Raw genomic sequence first — 13,367 nt, 5'->3', positions numbered from 1 at the left:
GGGCAGCTGATGGACACAAATGGACATTAAGCTGATGTTAATAAATAGTGTTTCTTTTATTTTAGTCAGTTAGTTAAACTTTTAAAAAATATATATTTTCTGTACCAGCCAGACTCATCACAAACCCAGACTTTATTTCAATCAATCAATCAATCAAATTTTATTTGTATAGCCCATATTCACAAATCACAATTTGTCTCATAGGGCTTTAACTATTTATTTGAAAGCTGCAGCACATTGTAAAACACAGATTGTGTGTGTGTGTGTGTGTGTGTGTGTGTGTGTGTGTGTGTGTGTGTGTGTGTGTGTGTGTGTGTGTGTGTGTGTGTGTGTGTGTGTGTGTGTGTGTGTGTGTGTGTGTGTGTGTGTGTGTGTGTGCGCGCGCGCGCGAAGACTCGAGACACATTCACCTCCTACAAGCACAAACTGAGCCAGAAGCAGCAAAAACACCGGAGCAGAAAAACATACTCACACCCAGATGAAGAGTTGGCCACGAACCATCTGCAACTGCAAGCTCGGCCTGTTGCATCGTAAACATCCAGCATCTCATGCGTGCACAGACAAACAAACAGGAAAATGGAAGAAACGAGGCACAATGTGACACCTCACATGCATGTTCAAACATTATTCTGTCGTTATTCTCTGCGAGTGGAAATTAAGGAAACATCTGAAGTATGGATGTTGATCCAGGCTGAGTCATCATCATCCCGGCCAACAGCAAGTTCACACACATTAAAAAGACTCACAACAAACGTACACCTGCGACTACAGGTTGTCCCGGTATGTACACAAGACATTTACAACCTGGGCTGCAAAGAAACACACACCCCCAGGCCAATCACCCACACTGAAGCCCTCATGATCCATCATCCTCCACTACCGACCTTCTCATCATCACCGCCCCCCCCCCAAGCCTTAACCCCGACACACGCACACATACACACACTCATGTCATACACAATATCACACAGACAGGCAGACCCTTTAATGGGGCCTACTTTTTCCCATGTTTCACACTATTATCTACAATGAACAAACGGGGCACAGAGAAAAACAGAGTGAGCCTCTATTGCACTTTTCAGACATCTACAGTTCTTGCTCCGTCTAATCTTGTGCTATTGACCCTGCTGCTTCCCCGACCAATGGAACCTTATTAATCATCATAGAAAGTTGGAGAAATCGCGGCGTGCTGGGGTGGCTCCATTTTTCATTTACAACTCTCTCAATTTGGTGAATAGCAAGTTCCGTGGCACAATATGTGGTCTTAGCACCCAGTAATTTATGTGTCGCTGCCCTTTATTTATTCATTATCTTTTTTGTCCATTCACAGCAGCAAGAAAGACTTTTTGGTTGTCGAACTCCACTAGCTCACACATCACAAATGCTAGGGTGCCAAAAGGCATACGGGAAGCAGAAACAAAGAGTATTACGGTTTAATGGTCTGACATAAAGGTCTTCGCTTTGGACCTGATCCAAAACAAGCCAGAGAAAAACCTATCCCAACCGTACACACATAAATAATTAAATCCACACTTCTAAAAGAAGACTCAAGGACAGATGGACCAGATTGGTTGATCTCAATGGACTACAGTACAACCAGCAACATGATGCACTAACAGTTGTGGTTAAAGAATATCAAAAAACCATGACTACTCAGTATGGATGGGTCAGATCGCACTTGTCTTCAGATTCATTTTGATCCCAACCACATGACATGAAGTTTCATGATTGTATCTTACATGTTTCTGGTGTGGCTGTGATGCCTTTTCCAGCTCAGCAGGGGGTTTTATGGACAAAAACATGACTTCACCATAGACTTACTAGTGTCTCCCACTGTGCCAACCTCTACATGAAAGAACTAAGAACACAAAGCCCTGACCTCCTACAGAGGAACAGCACCAAGCCACTGGTTTAAATATGTGGATGATGCTCGGGTCAAAATTAAAACCCAGGAAGTGCAAGCCTTAAAATAACTCAAATCCCTGATGGCAGAAACATCAATTTCACATGACAGGATGTCAGGAGCAACAGCTGGCCTTTTTGGACTGAAACCCCACACACACTGACCAGTACCTACTCTTTGACTCCAAACACCCACCGGAACACCAGCTAGGAGTTATAACCCTTCAACACCGAGCTGATAATGTGCCTTCAAGTGCCCAGGCCCAAGAGACAAAGTAAACTTGGAGGATGGCACTTAAGGCTTGTGGAAAACCCTAACTGGACCTTTCTAAAAATACCTGCAATATCTAGGAAGAACACCAACACTGCAGGTGCTAAAGAAAATAATAAACACAACACTGTCATATATCTGAGCAGAAGTGTTCCTGAGATGCACTGGATGATCTTCAAGCACCAGCTAATGACCTGTTGTCACAACAGCAAGGAGCCACCAACCAAGTGACATCAGTCGCATTTATAATGACCCCACATATGTTGATGCCACTTTTTCCTATCACACATTATTCATACACGGTCGGCACATCCCTCAGGGGCAATTTGAGGTTCAGTATCGTGCCCAAGGACAGTTTGGACGGGAGGAGCTGGGGATCAAACAGTCCCCTCTACCTCTGGAGCCACAGCCTCCCCACCAGTGACTTGGCACAGAAAAGCTTCTTGGTTGAGTCCAGTTTCCATTGATTTAACTTTTCTTGGATTCGTTTCCATTGTTCAAAGACCGATTTTATGGAAAATACTTTTAGTCCCATTTTTCACCCTCTTGATCTACAATAAAAGACTCTGAAGCCAACTGGATTGGAGACAGACAGAAGATCATGTCCTTACTAATCAGTTACCTCCTGTGAATCAAATTCTATTTCACAGCATACGTTTTTGCACATAGGGTACAGATTTCCTTACATATTTTCTCCCATGCCACTGATAACCTGACCCCTTCAGGATTCACAAAGTGAGATACAAGGCTGACGTGTAGCAATAGAACAAGACCCTACTCTACCTAATTAGACTGAGTACACGTTGTACCCAGTCTGACTCTGATCCCAGCTCGTTTCTCAGTTCCTCAGAACAGAGTGGTCCTCTAGACTAGATAACAAAATGGGAGTTGTTAGCAATAATATTGGTGGTCCCAGAAACGTGCTGTGGAACAGGCCGTGGAAAGCCTGTGAATGTAGAAATCCAGATGCAGAGGAATCCTGCTGCAGTGCGAGAGAAGTGTGACGATTATCTGGACAGGATTATTTTTCCATCCAGACAACAGCGTCAAACATAAAGCTGAAACTAAGCAGGAGTCCAGACCTCAATCAGACTCAGACCTTGTGGCAGGACTTTAACGCTGCTGTTCCCTCAGTCTCCAGTAGTCTGTAAAGAGTAACTGGGGAAAAAAGCAGCATATGTTTTATATTTGTACTTGATTCGATTTTTTTTATATTTCTGCGTTTATTTCATGTTTTGGGGGTTTTGCACCTACGTTTAAGGTGCACAATGAAAACTGATGTGTGTTTCTACAACATGCGTTTAGTTATACATCAGTATTTTGATTATGCGGCGTCATGCTTTGATGCATCGGCAGGACAAGAACACCCTGGATGGAGGAGTAATGATTCATTAGAACAAATATTTAAACATTTCTCACATGTTTGTGTGAGCAGTTTTTGTCAGCTTTAGTCACCCGTACAGATGCAATGTGGGATGTTTGCTTCAAAGTACTAGAGGTGCTCCCACGCCAGTTTTCCTCCTCCTCCTCCCCCCTCCGCCGCTCTGTATCATTCTCTCCTCCATCTTGCCAAATTAACAAGGCTTTTAGGTTCTCCAGAGACCTGGCACCTCACTGATTTACCGACTGTCAGTCCTCCACCAATCACTCCATCCCTGTCAACACTTACAACTCCTCTTTCTCTCTCTCTCGCTCTCTCATATCATCATCATTGTTTCTCTACATCTCACTTCATTCTTGTTACTGTTGCTATTGTCTATCTCCTTTCTCTTCCTTTTTTCTTCTTCGTACCATCCACTGCCGCTCTGCATCATTCTAACTGTATTTCTCTCCTGCTTGTACATTGCCTTTTCTTTTTCCCGTTTCTCTTACTTCATACCTCTTTTCTCACGTTTACTCCCACTCCTCACCTTCCTGCTGTCAGTTTCACCCTTTCTTTTCTCTTCAAATTCTCATCATGTCTTTTCTTGCCTCCGTGCGCCCATTCTTTCCTCTTCTCTTTCCCTGACCAATTTCTTTTACCATCCATTCTCATTCCACATTCCTTTCTCTTGGTGCTATTAATGTTTGTTTTTCTCTTGCCTCCTGTGCCCCCCTCCGCTAATGTCACCTCTCTTCCTGTGTTCGTCCCTCCCTCCAGTACGTCCAGAGGCGGCAGCAGGAGAACGTCCAGCGACAGACCAGAGGGGAGCCCTCGCTGCCTGAGGAGGACATCACCAAAATGTTCAAGCCTCCCCAGCCTCCACCACGCATGGACACACTGCTTATTGCAGGTACGCACAAACGCACAACTTCCACACACAGACAGCACTCATCATCTCCACCACAGAGACCGCCCGCCCCCCCCCCCCTCAAAACTCCATCAGATGCCTCTGCTCTCCTCACAGGAGCACAGGTTCTGTTTTGTAATTATCTATGCCATTATCTTGAAATTACATTAATTTAAAGTTTATCGACTCAATCTCCAAGTCGACCGCCCCGTTCCCTGCTGCTTCACGCTGTTCAGCTCTTCTCCGCCTTCTGACAACATTCTGATCCTTCCGTTTACTCAATTCCCCACTAATTTGATGTTTCTCCCCTCCTCCTACCCCTCTCTCCCACCTCCACCTGTTTGTGTGCATTTGTCGTATGTTTCTGTGGGTGTGTTTGTGTGTGGGTGCATGGATTCATGTGGCTATCCTCCAACAGGGCAAATTAACAACTACTGCCAGAACGTTAAGGAATTCACCTCCCAGAACCTCGGGAAGCTGTTCATGGCGGAGGCTCTCCAAGGCCACAACTAGAAGAGACGACAGGGGGGAGGAACCTGCGAGAGAGGGAGAAGCAAGTGCACAGTGGAGGGAGGTCATAAAGAAAGAAAGGAAAGATAATAGATATGCAAAACCACGTCTGCAACAACTGGAGGAACACTGCGCCTGTGTTTGTTTTCTAAGAATTTATTCATTGTTTTTATGCCTAACTACATCTTGGATACAAACGTATCTTTGAAAATCACTTGATTTTGATTCGAATAAAAGACTTGCATCTCAATATCCGCTCAGGTTTCTTGTATTTTTTCACAGATAAACTGTACTATGGTTTTGATGGTAACTGCAGTACACTGCTGTGGGCCCTGACATTGTTTGGTTTACTCACCAAATTTGCTTGTTGTATTTGTTGGGAATAATAATTCTAAAATAGATCTTACACATTATACAATATAGTTATACACTAGAATAACACTAGTGACCTATTATCAGTGGATTTGTTCACATAGAGGGAACAATGATTTCTTTGTAAACAGAACTGCAACAGAAGTATCAGTAGAGTTGGGCGTTGAGTCATATGCCAGCTATGTGACTTGGCCCCCACTGTCTCGCTGCACTAAACAGACTTTTAATTGTCTTTTGAATCTGCCCATCTTGCACACAGGTAGCAATTGGCACCTGTTTGTTTTTAAGATGCAAAAGTAAAGTCCCAGTAGAAAGATTTGGCATGAAACAAAGAATTGAGTTCTCTAGACAAACATTTGAAGAAGGATCTCCAGGTGTGCCGGATAATAGACAGAGACGCTGTCATCTGCGTGGGGTGGCATTCCTTCTTTAGTCTGTAATTGCCAAAATCCCATAAATTATTTAACACAACCTTTGAGAAATGTACCAACAGTGGAACCAATTACATCTTTGTGATGTTTATTCATAAAAAGAGAAATAAATCAAAGCTGTGTAGCTGCTGATGAATGTAAGGCATGATTTATGACAAGATCCAGAGATCATTAGGCCTATACATAATGACAGCATTGAATTCCCAGCTCTTACAAGAACTCAGTTAAAGATAAGATTGTCAAGCATCTTCTTAACTTGTATTTATCAATCTGTTGCCAAGAGAGTCCTGACATTCAGATTTTATTTGCTGGTTTATCAGCAGGAGAGAATCAGCCTGAGCAGGCGGTGTAATTAGTATCGATTCAATAATAATTGAAGTCAGGAGGTATTTGGGTTCTTTTTTTGTCAAGAAATCATAAGGTAATCAATGAGCATATTGAAGCTACATGACCACAGCTCAGGAATCACAATTCCTCCACTGCCTTCAGGACATTACTGTACCTCTAAATTATTCCTCTGCTTGATTCCTCTGCCGTCAACATCTCAATACTTCATACATGTTTTTGCACAGCTTCATTACTGTTATTCATTCAGTTTATTTAACCAGATTAATATACGCAGTGTCAATACTGTTGTTGAATGCATTGTGGGTAAATATATTAATAAAACATGGGGTCTGCTATTTAGACATCTCCTGACATATATTATTTAATTCAGTCCGATAAACAACACGTTAAGGGATTCGCTCTTTAGTTATTTAGTTAGAACTCCGTGCCCGTACTCAACCTGCCTGTCTGGAATGAGCTGTTCTCTTGGTCTGTGTTAACGCTCTGGAGCTACTTCAGAATTATTTCTTATCTTTGGTGGGTCCTCCTCAAAAAGTTCTACAATATTCTGTCACTTTTTATTGTTTTGACGTTGTGTGCAGAGCTTTTTCTAAACAGTCTATGGTGCAGAGTGAAGTTAGAAAAGTTTGTGTCCATACTACCTGGTTTATCTGCATTGAAGATTTTATCGTCAATGTTTGTTGTGAATATAAACAGAATTTGCTTTGTTATTGCTCACTTGTCGGTTATATATGAACAGAATGTCTGTTATGGTAAAATGAAAATAATAAAATTCTCAAAATTATCTGCCAGCGATTTCGACCTGTTTGACCCAGTTGCCGACCACTGCTGTAGTTTATCTGAGGATGTTCACACTGCTCGGTCCCCACTGACTGCTAAAGAGCGAGTTTATTCCTATGTGAATATTGAATGATTGATCATTTGTCCAAATCGCACCAATTCAACTCTGCACTTCCCTGAAACATGAGGGGTTTGAAGTCGATAAGAACAACGGTTTGCAAGAAATGTGCTACCAAATACAAATCAATCACAGATATCAGTTAAGTAAACTTGTTATTAAATTATTTATTACTTTTCCTCATCAACAGTTGTCTGTTTTTTGTTTTAATGCACGTTGCAGTATTATTAATGCAGGAATGATCCTTAAAAGGTTTTGTCTTCAGGTGACTTGAGCCTGGGCTGACAGTTCCCCTCCCAGCACAGCAATGATCCAAAGCGTATAAAGCTGAGACAATGTTCGAGAGGCTTCAGGCCAAGTCTCTGTCTGTCCTTGAGTGGTCCAACCGAAGCCCAGATGTAAACCCCAGAGTGTCTGTGAAGAGACATGAAGACGACAGTTCACAGACACTTCCCATCTAATCTGATGGAGCTCATGAGGATCTGCCGGAAAGTCTTCGTGGGCTTTTTCTCCACATAACGTCTCTGGATCAAGTGGTCAAATCTAGGTGTGTAAACTTTGTAGAGATGTGTAGTAACTGAAATTTAATAGACTCGCAACGACATCTAAAAACATGTTTACGCTTTGTTATATTGGGCAAATGAGCGTAGACTGATTGGAATATTTTATTTTTTCCAATTAAAATGTAATCAACAAAGTGAAAAGGTCTGATTACTTTCTGTAGAAAAGCTTGAAGATGATTTGTAAGTGTTTTACAGCCTTGACCTACAGGTGTTGCTAAATAGTAAGAAATAAAAAATTGGATTTCAAAAAGTTGAGTCACCCAATCCCTGGTGGAAATTATGCCTGTGCACAGCAGCTGCGTGAGTCAGCCGAAAGTGTAGTGGATTTAAAATGAAAATGAACTGATAAAAACATCAAGACACAATAACCTCTTATGAATCCTGGTCATCCTGTACCCTTCATCCTCAGCAAACTGAGCATCCAGGAATTAGTCTCCCCCCCAGCTCACATCCTCCTGCATAACAGCGTTGGCTAAACACCTCACAAGTAGCTGGGAGCTCCTCTGCAGAGTGTCACACATCTGAGAAGTACCTTCCCAGGTCGTAGAGTTGCAGCTCATTTGCGAAGCTTGTCACCAGCGTCCGCTCCGCCCAACAACAAAAACCCTGAATGATGGCTCCCCTTGCTCGATTCAATAAAGAAGCTGCCATCGCGCGGTTCAATGTATGATAATTACAGTGCGGCTCTCTCGTCCCCTCCGCCGTCCCTCGACCTGCGGTGGAGCGGCATCATCTAATTCAGCGCATGATGTTATTTAACGTGTCGTCAACGTTGCCAAGTGGAGTAATAACTTGTCGCGCTCCTGCTAGTCATCGGCACAATGTCATTAACAATAATTACAAGTCAGCCGACATGATAAACGTTTATTAGAATGGCGACACTCGAGCCGGAAATGATTTCCTCCCTCAAATCATAACATGTTTCCCCCGACACGCTGGCAGGACGAGGAATATTAATTGAGCACACAGGGCCTCGTTGATATTTATTAAGATATCTGCTGCTGTGACAGGCACACCTGTGCATGTGATGGATGTGTCCTATGATGGGAGGCCTTTCCTCCTCCCAGCAGCTATTGATTAGCTTTTTTCCGGCAGCGGCTTGTGCTTAAGGTGAATCTGTGTTATTAGTCATTCTGCAGCAGCAGCTCTGCAGGACGACGTTTGCCCTTGAGGCCTGACGGGGGCACAGCCTCCCTTGTCCCTAATCCAGAGGCTGTGCGAGGAATCACAAAAACTTTTCCCCGTGGCCCCGACCGAAGCTGTGCGACGCCCCTGCAGAGTGTAAACACGCTGACAGGGGTTCGGCTTGTATTTAAAGTGACAATGTTTTGATTGGGGCGGAAGGCGGTGGGGACTGAATCATGCAGTCACAGCAGGGCTCAAGGGCAATGGAGCGGAGGTGCGCGGGAATCCAAGTGGTGTTTTTGCCTCCACGTGACTCCAGTCATATAAATCAGGACGTTACTGTGAAGTGATGCAAGCAGAGTTAAAGATAATGAAGTGCAGCCTTTTACGAGTGAAGCACAAGCTCGTATAAGAAGACAAATCAGATGGTTTCTCATATTAAAAGTCAGTTTCATGGCCTTCTTACCAATAAAGGAATAGGGAAAGGTTTCACAAACACTATAGTGCAGATATATAGACATTTTATAACTTCGATGAAGAATTTGCATTGACTGTTACTCATTGATAACACTGTTACTTAGCTGTAATCATTTTTAATGATACATGAATTTGGCACCTTCACATTAAAAGGTTCCCAGTTTAAATCCCCTCTTGGAATTTGCATGTTCTCCCCGTGTCTGTGTGGGTTTTCTCCAGGTTCTCCAGTTTCCCATAGTCCAAAGAAATGCAGACTGGGTTTAGGTTAACTGGAGACTCTTAATCCTCCATAGTTGGACAAACAATGAGGATATTATATTAATAATTATAAAAAACAGGTATGATGAATTAAAACTTTGTACAGAATACAGCCACATATCCTCATGTCAGTTGTAATGTCACCAAATTAAACTGCTTAGATTTTTATTAGGGCAAAGAGAAGCTTTCCTGCCTCATTAGATACATGTTAAAGTAAAGTTTCAACATCTAAGTGAAGAAACACTGAACAAAACATTTTTGAGTGAACGATGGCCTATTAAAATATTACACCTGCTTACAGTTATTTTTAGTGCTCAAATACATTTAGTAATTATTCATATTCTGCTCTGCTGATAAATAGGATTTTAAAGTAAAGTGTTGTTGTAAAAGTAATTGTTATTGATATTATATCGAGTTATTCTTGTCATCTTGAGTGTGTTGTAATAAAATGCAGCAGAGAGGTTGAGATGAAACACACATGTCCACCTCGTGTCTTGTTCCCACTCTCCTGATGTGGATTCAGACGTGCGGAGCGACTCTGCCTCGTCGTGCAGCTTGTTTTGAAATGTTAAACTGGTTGGAAGAAAGAGGCACAGGAACCCGCAGCAGCAGCAGCTGCAGCAGCGATTTCCTCTCCCACACTATCCTGCTCAATTGACCATGAGACGACTGTGAGTCAGTGAAAATGAGAATGACATCTTCAAATACGAGACCAATTTTTACCCACTAACAGCACAGCACTGGAGTCGGTGGCCAGCTGACGCAATACTTACGATGAAACTTTCCACCTCTTCCTCAAAAGTGATTTCATTTGCTCTCGCGGCTACTTTAAAAAAAAAAAAAAAACATTCGGTGATGTCACGTTTCTCCTCAGCATTTGCAAAGATTACCCTAAACTACGTGTTTGAACTCAGCATGGGAACCGAATGAGGGCTTTAGCTGTGTAAACAGCGAGGCGTTTTGTACACCGCAATAGGAGGAAATACTTAATTAGGATTATGGGATTTGTCTCTGCACCTTCAGATTCCTGAGAAGGAGGCTGAGAGATGTCAGAGGGATATAAGTTTGGTCTCATTTAATCAGTGAGTGCGGCCTGCACAGCCCTGACCCCCGCAGTAATTTATTAGCACACAAACACAAAGCTCTCTCACCGAGCCGCCCGTCGCCCTGTCATTGGTGATAGAGAGAATCAGCTGGCTGAATATAATGAAACCAGTTATTTCCCTGTCAACTCTGAATGCCATTTTCCTTTTTTTTTTTTTGCTCTCTCTCTCTCTCTCTCTCTCTCTCTCTCTCTCTCTCCCTCCCCTGCCACAGATATTGCCATGGCAACTGTGGATCCTGTATGGAGTAGCTGTTGAGGATGTAAAGTAGTTCCCGTGGAAAAATAATCTTACAAATCCCCAAAACAAGAGCAGAAAGGAAGGCAGATGCAGTTGTAGGATGAGGTGTGGGCATGGTTAGGGAATTTAGCATTTATGGGATTATACACTTAAATCCAACGCACACCGTGGTGTGAATACATTTCTCCACATAGCAACGCTCTACCTGTCATTGAAGCAGCTCTATATTTGCCTTATCTCTCTCTTTCCCCGTGGTCAATAGATCTGCTCTGTGATTGGCAACTGTATAGATTGAGCATTGTGTTACAGTTGCAATTCCTCTCTCCCTGCCACCCAATTCGACGGCTGTCATCCGGCAGTGGCACAAATCCCACAGGCCATTATGAGGTTGGTTTAATCCCCACAACAGCAGCAGCAGAAGCCTTTCAAGGAGGGTTTGGGAGCATGATACCCTGTCTGTCACATGCATCCGTGGGCTCCAGGCGAGGCTACGGTGCATTGTGGTGATCCGGCTCCATCACTAATGTCTTAACTCATCCACGAGCCACAAAGACAAATGTGCTGGATGTCCTCCGTCTGAAGATCAGTCACGTGTTGCCTGTAATCTTCTCCTGGGATTTGCGCGTTTGCCGTTGATGCTCAGATTTTTATACCTCGTCTGTTGTAAAAAAGTCAATTGTGTTTTTAGTGATGTCTTGATTTTGCTGGTGGAAGTGGATTCGTAACTGTAACTGGCTTTAGGCCCATTCGTTAAGTGTAATAGTGATTTGTTTGTGATTCAGGTACGAAGCAGGACAAGTTGTTGGCGAGTTAATTTCAGGTTTATCCACAGGCTGTTTGTAAAGACAAGTGATGCAGAATCATCTTGATCGCCCCCTGTTGGCTGGCTGCATTATTGGTTATCAACCCTGCCTCCGCCATGTTTGTGGAAGGGACATGGACCAAACTAAAACGTCAAAGTAAATGTTAGATAAATATATTTATTTTCAAAGATGGTTTCTGACATTTTAGATAATTCCTCTAACACTGAACACGTGTACAGGCAGGACCACGATCACTACTGCACAGACTCTGGCTCCAAATGGGCTTATCTGGGAGATTTTAGCTTTGTTTTTTTACTACGGGAGGAAGTGGAGACACGTCTTCCATCTTTATATACTCAACAGCTTATGGGTTTAACTCCGGGTTTTCTGTGAACAAAGCCGGTTCACTTGTTACCCAGGTAAATCAACTTGGCAACTTAAGCCGCAGCTCTTAAATCTGAAATAAGGGATCAAACCTGTCAACAGCCGGCTACTGACCCATCAGATCACCTGAAAACCAAAACCATCATTCTACAGGAGCCTGCTAGGGACAAAAGAGTTTACAGTAAAGTGAGTAAGCGATATTTTTAAAGATGAATTTAATTGTTTCGTTGTTTCAGATTTTCCACGTGTCCACTTTAAACCAGAGCTTCTATCGAATAGAGGGAGAAAATAAATACATAATAAATATCGTGGCTTCACTTTAACTGAACAAAGATTCTTTGATTGTGACAGAATTCATGACAGTGTTGATGCTTTTACTTTCTTATTCTTTCACTGCAGCTCAAAACAACATGAGGAGACTGTGACGATGATTACAAATAAAAACTAAACCCTCTTGATGTCTTTTATTAGAAACATTATCCACACGCTGTTTAATATTTCACATGATTATTGAGGAACATTTCAGTCGGATTGACCTTCTCACACATGAACTGCTTCTCTTCTCTCTGCTGTGCCTCCAGAAACGTTACCGCAATATACTTCGGTTCATGAACAGACAACAAAAGCAAAAGTAAGTGAACTCAATTCAATTTTCTTGTGTTTATTTGCAGTATATCTTGAGGCTGACTTTGTCATTGAAAATGATTTCTTATGTTCCGTGGTCATGTTGTTTACATCTCACATTGTGGGATGATTCTATAGCTGAATTTATCTGCAGGTATTTCGGTTTGTTTGTTTGTAATCGAGATTACAGATAAAAAGCAACAGATTTCCACGAACTTGGTGGAAGGATGTGGTATGGTTTCTTAAACATTTTTGCTCATTTATGGATCTTGATGAATAAAAATCAAACATGTTTAGGGGACTGATATTTACGAGTTCATGCAATTTGGTGTAGATTCAAATAAAAATTTAGATCTAGTGAATTTAAATATGGTTTCATAAGTAGACTGCAGGGCCTTGTTGGAGGTTTGCGCTCTATTGACTGCAATGATTCCTCCACATCAGTGTTTGTAACAGCGAAGGGAAACCCAGAATTAAATCCTCGTACAGATTATCCAGGACGACCAACGTTAGGCTAAGAGATGCCAAATAACGAAAAGATTCTCTGGTTATGTTGAACCTGCTTCATGTGGCAGGCCTTGATCTACAGTATGTGTATATTTGCTTCGTGTAAATTCCCTCACTGCTGCCAGCCCATGCCCATGTTGTCACGTGTATTTCAGTAGTTTGACATTTGAACATTCAGAGATTATTGAGAGGTTTTGAACCACTTTCATGTCTGTACAGTAACTGTGGAAGTAAAGTCTGGAGTCTGTTATCTCAGTTTGGCATAGAGAGGAGGCCGGGGG

General features: G+C 42.4%; 1 protein-coding gene across 1 annotated transcript in view; it reads left to right on the top strand.

Moving 5' to 3' along the window:
• Window positions 1-5,029, top strand: part of LOC117776953 (eukaryotic translation initiation factor 3 subunit H) — a 57,174-nt gene extending 52,145 nt beyond the window's left edge. The window contains exons 7-8 of the mRNA XM_034611385.1: window positions 4,314-4,446; window positions 4,862-5,029. Coding sequence (XP_034467276.1) covers window positions 4,314-4,446; window positions 4,862-4,956 — 228 coding nt within the window. The 3' untranslated portion in view covers window positions 4,957-5,029. The remainder of the gene's footprint in view (window positions 1-4,313; window positions 4,447-4,861) is intronic.
• Window positions 5,030-13,367: the final 8,338 nt, after the last annotated feature.

Source organism: Hippoglossus hippoglossus, chromosome 16, assembly GCF_009819705.1.
Source record: "Hippoglossus hippoglossus isolate fHipHip1 chromosome 16, fHipHip1.pri, whole genome shotgun sequence".
Lineage (NCBI taxonomy): Eukaryota > Metazoa > Chordata > Actinopteri > Pleuronectiformes > Pleuronectidae > Hippoglossus > Hippoglossus hippoglossus.
This window is presented reverse-complemented; position numbering and strand designations above follow the sequence as displayed.